The 12,947-nt window shown below is 36.9% G+C and overlaps 1 protein-coding gene across 3 annotated transcripts in view; it reads left to right on the top strand.

Moving 5' to 3' along the window:
- The window catches only part of VPS8 (VPS8 subunit of CORVET complex), a gene marked incomplete at both ends in the record, with an annotated part of 223,582 nt that overhangs the window by 77,854 nt on the left and 132,781 nt on the right, over positions 1–12,947 (top strand). For all 3 annotated transcript variants that reach the window (XM_080696055.1, XM_080696056.1, XM_080696054.1), the window contains 3 exons: positions 4,304–4,526; positions 8,180–8,269; positions 11,882–11,933. In XM_080696055.1, the coding sequence (XP_080552181.1) occupies positions 4,304–4,526; positions 8,180–8,269; positions 11,882–11,933 (365 nt within the window). The remainder of the gene's footprint in view (positions 1–4,303; positions 4,527–8,179; positions 8,270–11,881; positions 11,934–12,947) is intronic.

Below are 12,947 nucleotides of genomic sequence, written 5' to 3'. Positions count from 1 at the left end.
GCTCGTGGTCAGCTTCAGCAACTTTGTGAAGCCACCTGCAACTTAGTGAGACCCTATTTCCAAATAAAAAGAATAAAATATGTCTGAGAGTATAGCTCAGAGGTAGAATGCCCCTGAATTTCATTCCTCGTACCATAGGAAGAAACAAGACAAAAACCTCATAATTAAGAAAGGTAATGTTATCTTCATTTCAAGATGAGGAAATAGAGGTAAAGAGGTGTTCCTAATACTAATAAGTACTCCTTCAACTCAAATCTTCAAATTTAGATAATTTATAAATGTGACAAAATGAAGTAATAGAAAGACTACATCTTATTTAGAATAAGAAGGCATTATCTTACTGTGACTAAAGATATTTATTATTTCTACCTAGGATGATACCTGGCACAAAGTAATTATTCAGTACCCGATGGCTGAATTAATGAAATAATTCTAGTTTGCTGGGTAACCTGTGATCCTTATTGTGGATATTTGAAAACTCTCATAGCTACATAAAATTGACATCACTTAATAGTTGTAAAATGAAGAATAATATGTGGAAAAAGAAAAAAACATATTCTTACAGAAATATTTTGTGTTATATGTTTTGGAGATAAACATACTTATATATGATTTGAAAAGAAAATGTTCTCCAATTTTATTTAATCAATTGACTGGCTGAGAATGCAGTTATTTTTGCAGTAAATCACGGCGTATAACATGTAAGGTAAAATCTTGCTTAAATTTTCACCAGTTTAGAATCGATTTATTATCTCTTGGCTTTTATTAACCACTGAGCTAAACTCCCGGTTCTTTTCATTTTTTTAAATTTTGAAACAAAGTCTCACTAAGTTGGTGAGCCTGGCCTTGAACCTGCAGTCCTCCTGTCTCAACCAAGAACTGGGATTACAGAAGTGCACCACTGCACTGGGCTGTAATCTTCCCCCGCCCCCTTTTGCGGTACTGGGAATGGAAACCAGGGGCATTCTACCTACAAGCTACACGCTATACCCCCAATCCTATTTTTTATTCTTTATTTTGAAACAGGGTCTCATTGAGTTGCAAAGGACCTCAGTAGGTAGCCGAGGCTGTCTGCGAACCAAGATCCTCTTGTCTCAGCCTCCCAAATGCTGGGATTACAAGCGTGCGCCACCATGCCTGGCTTTGTAATCACTCTTTCATGGTAGTTTTATAATATTTTCTTAGAGTTGTCATAGGTCATAAGGCCAAAAATGGTCAATCCCCTAAGCTTAACAGAGCATTGTTAGGTGTATATAGCTTCATTCCCTGATAGTATCTTTCTCCTTAAACTGAATACTCTCTTTATAATATCTTCTTTGACATTTAGTTCCATTTATGTCTTGAGTCTTCTACTTTCTCAGATTTGCAAAATATTTGTGACATTAACATTGCCTGAAGGAATGCTCATATTGTGCATAATAGAAATACAATCTTATGAAACATACTCTACTACTAAGCCAATTTCAGATAATTTTTTTTCCTTCTAGAGTCGTCACTCAGACACTCAGTCTTGGCTCCCAGATGCCTTTTACATTAATATTTTATGATAGAGTACATTGTTTTTATTCTCTCTCTCTCTCTCTCTCTCTCTCTCTCTCTCTCTCTCTCTCTCTCTCTGTGTGTGTGTGTGTGTGTGTGTGTGTGTGTGTGTGTGTGTGTGCAATGCTGTGGATCAAACCTTGTCAGTCTTTTTGTTTTCATATTATTATGCTTTTCTTTGTGGGACATAAGAAATATGTGGGCCACATATTTACATTAAATATTATGTGGGGCTTTTTATATGTCAGTGGTTATTCAATAATGCGGTTTTTAAAAGGAAAAGCAAAGAAAGAAAAATGTGTAGTTTTGCCATTAATCCTACCAACAGTATATGCTGCTCTTTGTCCCAAGTGTACCTTGTCTGTCAGTGTTCATGCTCTGTTTACTGAATTTTTAGCTTTCTTTAATTCTCTTTCCCCAAGGCTTTTTGTACTAAACTAAAATATATGATTATCCTTCTTAGTATGTTGTTTTTAACAGTATATTACATAGTATAAGGGCTAGCAAATATGACATTTTCTATGAATTCGTACTTATTTTGTTTTTTTTCTTTTTATAGTAAAACTTGATTAATCTCATTTCTTTGCTTGGCTAGTAATTGGTAATCACAAAATGTGATGAAATATTGATTAGACTGAAGCTAACATGAAAAATACTCTGATAAATGTGAAGCAGAGGGGAAAAGTGATGGAAAAATTGCATTTATGCATTTGAGAACAAAATGAATGGATATGGATTTTCCCTCAGGATATTGCAAGTGCTGTTTATGGAGTTCTGGTGTAGTGCTTGTCACTTGCCCCTTCCAGGACTTCAGATGAGGCAAAACCCCAGCCTACTTTTTTTTTTTTTCTGTTTTGCTATATAGGAGATGAAAACCAGGGCCTTTCATGTGCTAGGCAAGATCTATACCTGACCTTTTTGTGGAACTTGTCATGAAAGGTGATATCCATGAATAAAACCATTCACCATTTTCCACAATTGACATAATAAACATGTAAAGAAATTATACATTTCTGTAAAATAAATGAATGATTGTAACAGATAAATAGAATTAGCATAGCTTTTGCATTTTAAAAAGTGAATGATATGTAAGTTTATAAATGGAAAATATTCAATTTTGCTAGTTACTGAAAATTGTAAATGTTAATTTGTACTTGTTATCAAGGGAAAAAATTCCCAATTGTCAAACTGTATTATAACTTGCTGGTGGCTCTATAAATTGGTGTTCTGATACATTTTGAAGATAATTTATTAGCACATTTCAAGTATACAAAATTCTTCTTCCTCCTCCTCTCCTCTTCCTCCTCTTCCTCCGCTGGGATTGTGAGCTATATTTTTTTCCTTTTTGCTGCAGTATTGGAGATTGAACCCAGAGGCTTTCTACCTCCAAGCTATACCCCCAGCCCTATTTTATTCCCTAATTTGAAACAGGGTCTTGCCAAGTTGTAGAGAGCCTCACAAGTTGCTGAGGCTGGCCACAAACCTGCAGTCTTCCTGTCTCAATTTCCCAAATACTGGGATTACAAGCGTGTGCCACCACTCTCAGCCCCATATCCTTTTACATAAGTTAAATTTCTAAGAATTGAATGACTAAGTGAGTAATTAATTATGCCCCCCTCCAAAATGGGAAAGGCTATATTTATAGATGTTTCTGTGGCATCACTCGAAATACTGGAAATAAGTGACATAACCACTGCAGGAGTGGTTAAGCAAATTTGGATGTTTCAGCGTGTTGAAGCATTGTGAGTTAGACAGAATGGCAATTTTAAAGATTAAGGAGCTGCAGAGAAAGGGAACTCATATGTACTGTTGGTGGGAATGTAAATTAGTACAGCTGAAATGTAAAATAGTACATAGAGATTCCTCAAAAAAACAGAAATAGAACTACCATATGATCCAGCAATTCTACTACTGGGTAAATGTCCAAAGGAAAGGAAATCAGTGTATGGGAGAGATTTCTGCACTCCCGTGTATATTATGGCTACTATACAATAGCCAAGATATGGGATCAACTGAGAGTTCCCACAGCATCTGAGTGGATAAAGAAACTGTGGTATATATATACAGTGGAATACTATTCAGCCACGAAGGAGTACAACATTGTCATTAGTGGCAACATGGATGAATCTGAAGGGCATCATGTTGAGTGAAATAAGTCAGGCACAGGAAGACACATACCACATGTTCTCACTTAAATGTGGAAGCTAAAAAAGTTGATCTCATAGAAGTAGAATAGTGATTACCAGAGGCTAGGGGTAAGGAGAGGGAGAGAGGATCATTATAGGAGGAATAACTTTTTTTTTTTTTGGTGGTACTGGGGTTCCTGGAAGCCTTTCTACCTCCGGGCTACACTCCCAGACCTATTTTTACATTTTTATTTGGAAACAGGGTCTCCTAAGCCAGCGCGCGGCTAGCTTCGAACCTGCGTGATCCTCCTGTCTCTGCCTCCCAAGCCCGGGGATTACAAGCGTGCGCCACCACGCCCAGCAGAGGAATAACTTTTTGATGTTGGGTAGCACTGTAGGACAACTATGGTTGACAGCAATTAATTGGAGATTTCAAAGTAGCTAATAGGATTTTGAACATTTCCAACATAAAGGAATTAAACGTGTAATATAAGGGTTTTGCAAAATGAAACTCTGTGCGAATATTGTTACTATTTTTAGTAAATTCTTAAAATAGGGTGAAATGAGATATACTTTAGCAGACTAAATTTAATGGATATTAGGCTGTTTCTAAAGTTATTTTTCTCTTTCTGTTATAGGGATCTTTTATTTAGCCAAATGTATGACAAATTAAGTGAGAATTCAGTGGCCAAAGGAGTGTTTTTGGAGTGCCTGGAGCCCTACATTTTGAGTGATAAATTGGTGGGAATTACACCCCAGGTAATGAAAGACTTGATTGTTCATTTCCAAGATAAAAAGTTAATGGAAAACGTGGAAGCCCTTGTCGTGCATATGGATATCACCAGCCTAGATATTCAGCAGGTGAGTCTGTAGACAGTATCCTAACTTACAGAATAGATATAATTCCATAACTGATTGTAGTCACCTGATTAGGCTTTCTTCTGCCTTCTATAAACCCCAGCAATTTATTGAGCACTTCTAGTAAGTTGTCTTATAAATTTGTGTTCTTCAGTATATTTGTTAGGGCTGTTTTATGTAAGTAAAAACCAGATAAATGCCTGAAAGCCAGGAATTATGTCTTCTATTTTCTGGCATTCTCTAGAGCTCTTGGCATAGAGTTTACATTTATAAATTGCTCAATAAATGCTTCTTGACTGGCCCATCATCAAATTGTTTACTAAGACAGTTTTCATCTAGTAGGGTGAGTTTCAACTATGGGTACTTTCAAATGAATAATAGAATATTTTTACCTTTAAGAAAATGATGCTATTTTAAAAAGAGCTAGTACTTAAGGCCATAGTTGAAGTTTGAAAGGTAGAGAATGGTATGAGAGGAAAATCACAGAACTTTTCACCACGAGCAGCCAGCCCATTGTTTGATAATATACTTCTAGTATATGTAAAGTTTCCACAATAAATTTTCAGTCCTCAATTAAGGGTCACGATCTATGAGGGTTACTGTCTGGTTTAAGGAATTTCATAGTATTTAATTCTTGAATTGCACATTAGTCATAATAGTGAGCATGTTACTATTAGGAGTACATGTAAAAGTATTTAGCCCTCTCAAGCTAAAAATAGGCGTTATTTAGAACAAAAGGGTTTTTTAAGTGTGCAAAATCACATAAAAGTGGAAGGTTTGGAAAATGACTATTGTTTTCTTTCTGGAAGCTCTTTATGAATGACTGTGAGTTTACAAAGTAAAGCCAGATCCTTTTTTATGTATGACTTTCTATTAAATGGGTAATTTGGCATAGTCATCACAGTTTTTGACTGTAGTCCAATGTTTTGAAAGCATATTATCAATCAAGCTTGATGTACCCATCTCATATAGGAGAATTTTTAAATTTCTTTCCAACATTTTCAGCTTTTCCCTAACACCATGTAAATATGTTAAAAAGCAGTGAAGAGCCCTTCCAGGCAGTCTCTCATTTCTCTATGTCAAGATTTCAGTCCTTCTTCCCCTAAGGGACTGACCCAACTTTTTCTTCCTAGTCACAGCCAGATTTCTTGACAGTATGAGTTGCTATTTCTGTTTCCTTCCTTCCTTTCTCTTTCTTTCTACCTCCAAATAACTTTCAAACCTTGCTCTGACTTAGATTTTTTTTTTTGGTAGTACTGGGGATGGAACCCAGGTGCATTCTACCTCCGGGCTACACTCCCAGACCTATTTATATTTTATTTGGAAACAGAGTCTCTTAAGCCAGCTGAGGCTGGCTTCGAACCTGTGCGATCCTCCTGTCTCAGCCTCCCAAGTGCAGGGATTAGCAGCTTGCACCACTATGCCCAGCTACCCAGCCCCAGTTTTTATTCTTTATTTTGAAACAGGGTCTCACTGAGTTGCAAAGGACCTCACTAAGTAGTTGAGGCTGGCTGCAAACCACCATCCTCCCATTTCAGCCTCCTGAATGATGGGATTACAAGCATATGCCACCACGCCCACCTTATGTTGGATATTTTTCAAGCCTGATTTTACTTATTCTTTCCACAGTATTTGATCACTACTTCAACTACTATTTGTTGAGTCTCTGGTTCTGAGGATGCTGCAGCTGTGCTGATGAACATGGCTTGTCCTCTCAATATAGCTTAACTTTTAGCAGAATAGCTTGACAGTAAACAGATAAACAGTAAACAAACCAGAAAGTGTCCAGAAATAAATGCTATGTTAAGAATCACACAAGGCAATATGTTAGAGACAGAATAAGAAGCTGATTGCCTTATTACAGAAAGCCTTTCTGAGGAGGTAACATTGAGTCTTGGAATCTGAATAACAAGAAGGAATCAGTAATGCAAAGATCTTAGGAAAGAAGACTTTTATAGGTAAAAGCTAATGGAAAGAAGGGGTGGTTGTGGGGGGAGGATTCTGCCTAGGGTGTTCAAGTAATAGAAAAAGGCACGTGAACAAGAGAAGCAGACTTTGTAGGGCAAGGTAGAAAATTTTCCATTTTATTCTAAGTGCTATCAAAATCATTAGAACATTTTAAGCAAAATCACCCTGATGCCAGAGATGGTAGCAGTGAGATAGAGTCAGCTTGATTTGGGGTGTTTGGGATGTAGAATTGATTATATATGAATAAGATTCAAGGATATGGGAGTGTGGGAATAAGTATTTCAAAACAGTGCCACGCTTTTTTTTTTTTTTTTTTTTTTTTTTTTGGCTTGAGAAACAGGGTAGGTACTTTAAGAAAATTGGAAGAAGCTGGGTGTGGTGGCCATGCTTGTAATCCCAGTACTTGGGAGGCTAAGACAGGAGGATTACAAGTTTGAAGCCACCCTTGACAACTTAGTTAGACCCTCTGCAACTAGTGAGACCTTTTTCTCTAAATAAGAAATAAAATCAGGCTGAAGGTTTAGGTCAGATGTAGAATGCCTCAGGGTTCAGTCCCCAGTGCTACCAAAAAAAAAAAAAAAAAAAAAAAAAAAGAAAAGAAAAGAGAGAGGCAAAACCAGGAGTTGGGCTTTCCCAATTTATTTTGAGATCACTACTAGACATTCACATACTAAGGAAGTGAATGGATGGTTCAGAGGAAAGTTAGGACCAAAGCTTTAAGTGTGTTAGTCATCAATAAAGAGATGTATGAGCATGACAGTGGCTGAGAGAGAGGCTGGAGAAAGAAGAGAAGAGGCTCCCGAACAGTCCTTTCTCCAGAAGGACTCTGCCAAGACACCTTACTTCCATTTTTCTCTTTACCACCCAGCTACTTGCTCCTTATCATTCTCCAACCTCTGCTCTAGCTCTCTTGTCACTGGATGGTAGTATATAATTTTTATAGGAACAGACTATAGAGTACTTTACACTTAACATCATAACTATTCTTTTTCCTATGTTATCTTCTCAAATTGGTTTCTCACCATCCTTAAGCAGCTCAAGCTCCTTTTCACTGTAGGTCTTTCATCCATACTGTCTTCTGCCTGCAGAATCCCTTGTTTCCACCTTTGCTCTGGCTCACATGCATGTACCAGCTCACATGCATCTGGCTCACATGCATGCATCTGCTTAAATATTGGTCCTTCAGGGATGACGTTTTGAATACTCTGAACCAAGTCAGGTTCCTTTATCATGCTTAGCACATTTATAGATAATGAATTGTTTATGTAGTTGAATATCTTCCCCAAGTCTTAACTCATACCATTGTATCCATCCTTCCCTTCAGTGGGTGTCCAAGAGAAATGTAAGTTCTATAAGGATAGGGAGTAGGTGCCTGTGAGGGCCTCAATATAGAATTTTATAAATAGTTGTAGAATTATTGAGCACAAGTAAAATGAATATTGGTAAGGTAAGAATAGAGAAGAAGCAAATTTAGACTTTGGAGAATATATAAAAATAAAATTGGACTATCAAAAGTAATATTGTACCTATAGTAACTCCTTCCCAGGCATTGTGTTTTAGTATTTCACTGGAGAAAGAATAAGAAAAATTAAGAAAGAAAATTCAAGATCCTTTCCATCCTTAAATCTTTGAGGAAAGTAATTGGTGAGAAACTGCACTCTGTGGACCAACTGACTTCCTTTTTACAGGTAGTTCTCATGTGTTGGGAAAATCATCTATATGACGCTATGATCTATGTCTACAACAGAGGCATGAATGAATTTATTAGTCCAATGGAGGTAAGACACTTCCTGACTTAAGACATACATTTAATATTATCTGTTAATTTTTCCCTATTCTTCATTTCTTTGAATAGTCTCTGATTTCATCCAGTCATTTTTTAATTTCTTATTGATTTATTACCAGACCTCCGACACCCCAGTAGTCTTTGGTACTGGGCATTGAACCCAGGGTAATTCTTACTCTGTCCTAGACCTCATTCGTATTTTATTTTTTATTTTAAAACAATATCCTACTAAATTGCGGAGGCTGGCCTCAAACCTGAAATACTCCTGTCTCAGGCCCTAAATACTGAGGTTATGGACACGTGCCGCCATGTCTGGACCCAGAAGTCTTTAATTTCATATCTTTGCCATTGCTTTCTCACTTATTATGGCTCCCTTAGGTTTTTAAGTCCCAGAAAAAAATAGATAAAATTAAAAGTTGTGCTTATTTGTTAAACTTTTTAAGTTTTTAAGTTTTTTCTCCTAGGAATTTTTCAATTATAGCAACTTTTCCAAAAGGTTTAAGAATTTATATTTATTTAATCCCCAGTAATTCTGAGTAAACCAAGGGATGTCTACGTCTGAGCTAGACCTCCAGCCCTTTTTATTTTGAAGTAGACTTTCACTAAATTAGCATGTACTGTCTTTAACCTGCAACCTCCCTGTCTCAGCCTCCCAAGTATTGGGATTACAGCTGTGTGCCACTGTGCCCTACTGAGAAATTTATTTTTTATAATTATTTTATATAATAAATGTGTTTTTGGGTAATGCTATTTTGTATATATATTCTCCTGGGGGAGAATCCTGAAAACAGTAGGTCAATATTTATTTATTGCTAATGTGTAACATCTCCAAATTAGGAATTATGGCATTCATAATAATTTATTATATTCTTTGCCAAGAGAATTCAAAAGCCTTTAGGCTTTTATTTTATTTGTCTTGTGATTTGCCATACATTGAGAACAGAATTGTGGGTGATGAGGTTGCAGATGCACGTAGTGTGTCACAGTGACTAACGTACCTCAAAAGAGACAGATATTCACTGAAATCATTGGGCCAACTGTTTTGCAAATTTAATGTCATCCAAAACTATCTTCAGCATTGTCATTCTCTGAAATTTCTTTAAGCCTACTCGATTGATAGAATGAGTGAGTGTCCCTCTAAGTGATAAACCTTTCAGTTTTGGTTGCACCTTTCTTCTTTTGGTCAGTTTCTAAAATTATTGCCAGCTCCCTCTTCCTCTGTTTTTGACCCTGATTGTGTATATGTCATGTAAGAATTCTTTCCCTTGATACTTCTCAGCTGCTTCCTTACTGAGGTCCAGTATGTTCCTGCATGTAAAAATTTTATCTTTGTTGTCATTGGACCACAACTAGGAAGAATTAATGCAGTCTCTAGTTTCTCTCAAAGTAATACCTCAAAAAAGATTCAAATTTGATGCATTCTACTTTGACAAAGTAATTGCTGGTTTTTATGTTGCTTTTGAAATTTCTGTTTTGTGTGGAATTTTTATTTCTCACAGTTTGATTTACATTTATACCTGTGCATCTCAAATGGAACACGGGGCTGTTGCGGTTGCCTTGTTTTGTGTTCAGAGTAGTTTCCAAGCTTAATGGCTTTTAACAGGAGTTTGGTATTTGTTATTAAATAGTCATTTGGAGATTTTAGCCATGGGAGGTTAGGTATATCTTGTGGTTCCTCTTATAATTCTCTGCATAAGTGTTTAAAGCTTAGCTGTTTTAGTGCTTAAAGAAGTCTGCATTTTGAGGAGGTAACCTATTTTTTGAAATTTTTAAAGAATTTTCTAGAATGAAAGGCAGTGTTATCATATTTGAAAGATTACTATAGCCTCAGAAGTCTAGTTCAGTTTTGGCTGCTTTAGAGGTAAAAGTAGTACCTTGTGCTGAGAGGAAAAATTTTCCTCTATCAATTTATATCCCAGTGATGGAAGGCAACCAGGAGGCAGTGGGACAGGAGCTGTGAATTAACTCACAATACAGATAAACAGGAGAAAAAACAAGACTATTCACATGTGTATGGGAACACTCAGTAATAAGTAGCATTGCTGGATACCCAGAGATAAAGGTTTATATACCAGCTTAACAAAAAGTGAGTGGAGTTCAGGCTTCTATAGGAAAATACAGAAAGTTTCTTTGGGCTTTTTGATGCTCAGGGCAACTTAATTTGCACTTCCTGGTTCTAAGAGTCAGTCTTCTCCCAAATAAGAAACTCCCTATGGAGTTTGTGTGTGTGTGTATGTGTGGAGAGTGTTCCATGGCAGCTATATTTCGGGGAGGCTCTGTTTACATCTAAATAATATTTCTTTTTGTGGCTACTGAGTTTTTGGATGCTTTCTTTCTTGAACCCAGGGGATTCTACCTCTTGAGCTACACCCACAGGTCTTTTTTTTTTTTTTTTTTTTTTTTTTTTTTTTTTTTTTGCAGTACTAAGGATGGAACCCAGGGGGCATTTTACCTCCAAGCTAAACCCCTACCCCTATTTTTTGTTTGTTTGTTTGTTTGTTTATTTGGTGGTACTGGGGGTGGAATCCTTCTACCTCTGGGCTACACTTCCAGACTCTTTTATATATTTTATTTAGAAACAGGGTCTCTTAAGCCAGCGTGGGGCTTTGAACCTGCACGATCCTCCTCCTGTCTCCGCCTCCCAAGCTCAGGGATTACAAGCGTGCGCCACCACGCCCAGGTTTATTTTGAAACAGGGTCTCACCGAGTTGCAAAGGACCTCACTAAGTAGCTGAGGCTATCTGTGAACCATAATCCTCTTGTCTCAGCCTCCCAAATGCTGGGATTACAAGTTTGTGCCACCACGCCTGGCTTCCCAACTCTATTTTTAATCTTTATTTCGAAACAGGATCTCACTAATTTGTGGAAGGCCTCATTAAGTAGCCGAGGCTGGCTGCAAACTTGTGATCCTGTTAGCTCAACCTCCCAAATACTGAGATTACAAGCATGTGCCACCAGCTACCATACCCACCATGGATGTTTTGAGCTTACTTTTTATTACCACTTTGTTGGGATGTCAGTCCCTTTATGTGCTTCCTATTTTTAAAAGAATAAAGCTCAGCAAGGCATGGTGGTGCACACTTGTAATCTGAGTACTGAAGTAGCTGAGACAGGAGGATCACAGGTTTATGGCCAGCCTCAGCTACTTTGTGAGGCCCTCTGCAATTTAGTGAGACCCTATTTCAAAATAAAGAACTAAACCATAGGGCTGGGGATGTAGCTCAGAAGTAGGATGCTCCTGGGTTCATTCCCCAATACCACCACCAAAAAAAAAAAAAAAGAGAGGGAGAGAAAGAAAGAAAAGAATAAAGCTCTTTTAAGAATTTAAAATGCCTATGCCAGAAATTATAATCCCAACACAGACCTTCATGTGGATGGCATTTATTCAGTGGTTTGTTTCAGTGTGAAATATGGCAATGATTTTTCTTTTGTGATCTTTCTAAACAGTTCATGTACACATTAAGTTTTTATGTTTAGTCTCAACAGCAAATGACTATCTAATTCCATCAGAGAAAGGTGGTTAATAACAGAAGATTCTTCATTATCTTTAAAAAAATTACTCTTTGAAATGATGGTGATTATTCTCCTATTAATTTTAATGCAGAAACTTTTCAGAGTCATCGCTCCTCCTCTGAATGCAGGAAAAGCACTAACAGGTATTAATTTTCTAAGCCTTAATTTGTTCTATTTTTTTGTGTTTAAGGTTTTATTTAAATGTTTAAAAATCACTAATGATATATGTATCATGTGAGTTATGGTAATCATATATAATCATGTAACCACTACTGTAATCAAACTATAAGAAGAACTATGTAGATCTTCATACTGAAATATTTCCATGTATCCTTTTGTACTGTTGATATCCCTTTCCTTATGATATTGGTTACTTAGAAGTGTATTGATTTCTACCTATTTGTGAATTTTCTATTTTTCCTTCTAATGTTGAGTTCTCATTTCATTCTGCTATAGTCAGAACATACTTTTAATGATTTATATCTTAAAATATTTTGAAATTTATTTTATGACTTAACAAATGGTCTGTTCTGGAATGTACAATTGAAAGTAATGTAGTCTATTGTTTAGTGGAATGTTCTATTAGATGTCTGGTAGGCATGCTATCATCAGAGATCCGGTTCTACTGCAGTTTGATGAATCCAATCATTTAAGAGCCAGAATGACAGGAGAAGAATGAGCTTTATTGACAAAAAGCTGACTGATGGGAGATGGAGGACTGTCACCCAGATTCTATCCTGTCCGGGGTCACAGGCACAAAAGCTTATATGGGGTTTCTGAGGAACCCCCAGAAATGGCACCAAATGGTCATTAATTCTTAGAATAATCAGAATTTTTCATGGGCACCAGAATGGTCATTAATTGTTAGAATAATCAATATTCTTCATGTGGTGTTGATGTTGTCCACAGGTCACCAGGCATTCAGGCATTCCTGGTTCCTGTGAACCTAAAGAAAGATTATTGATGAGCAGGTCCTATCACTACTAGTGTTGTCCTTTGATATTTCTCATTCTTCTTCTTAGGTAAAGCTGCCTATATTGGTTAAATATTTGGGGAGTGAGGCACGGGGCAGAGGGGGGGGTAGAAACAATGAAAAATGACTTAATAGTGCCAGAAGCAAGTTAACTCCCTTATCAGCTTCAGTTAACAGATTTGCT

This window comes from Muscardinus avellanarius (genome assembly GCF_963383645.1).
Source record: "Muscardinus avellanarius genome assembly, chromosome: 5".
Lineage (NCBI taxonomy): Eukaryota > Metazoa > Chordata > Mammalia > Rodentia > Gliridae > Muscardinus > Muscardinus avellanarius.
This window is presented reverse-complemented; position numbering and strand designations above follow the sequence as displayed.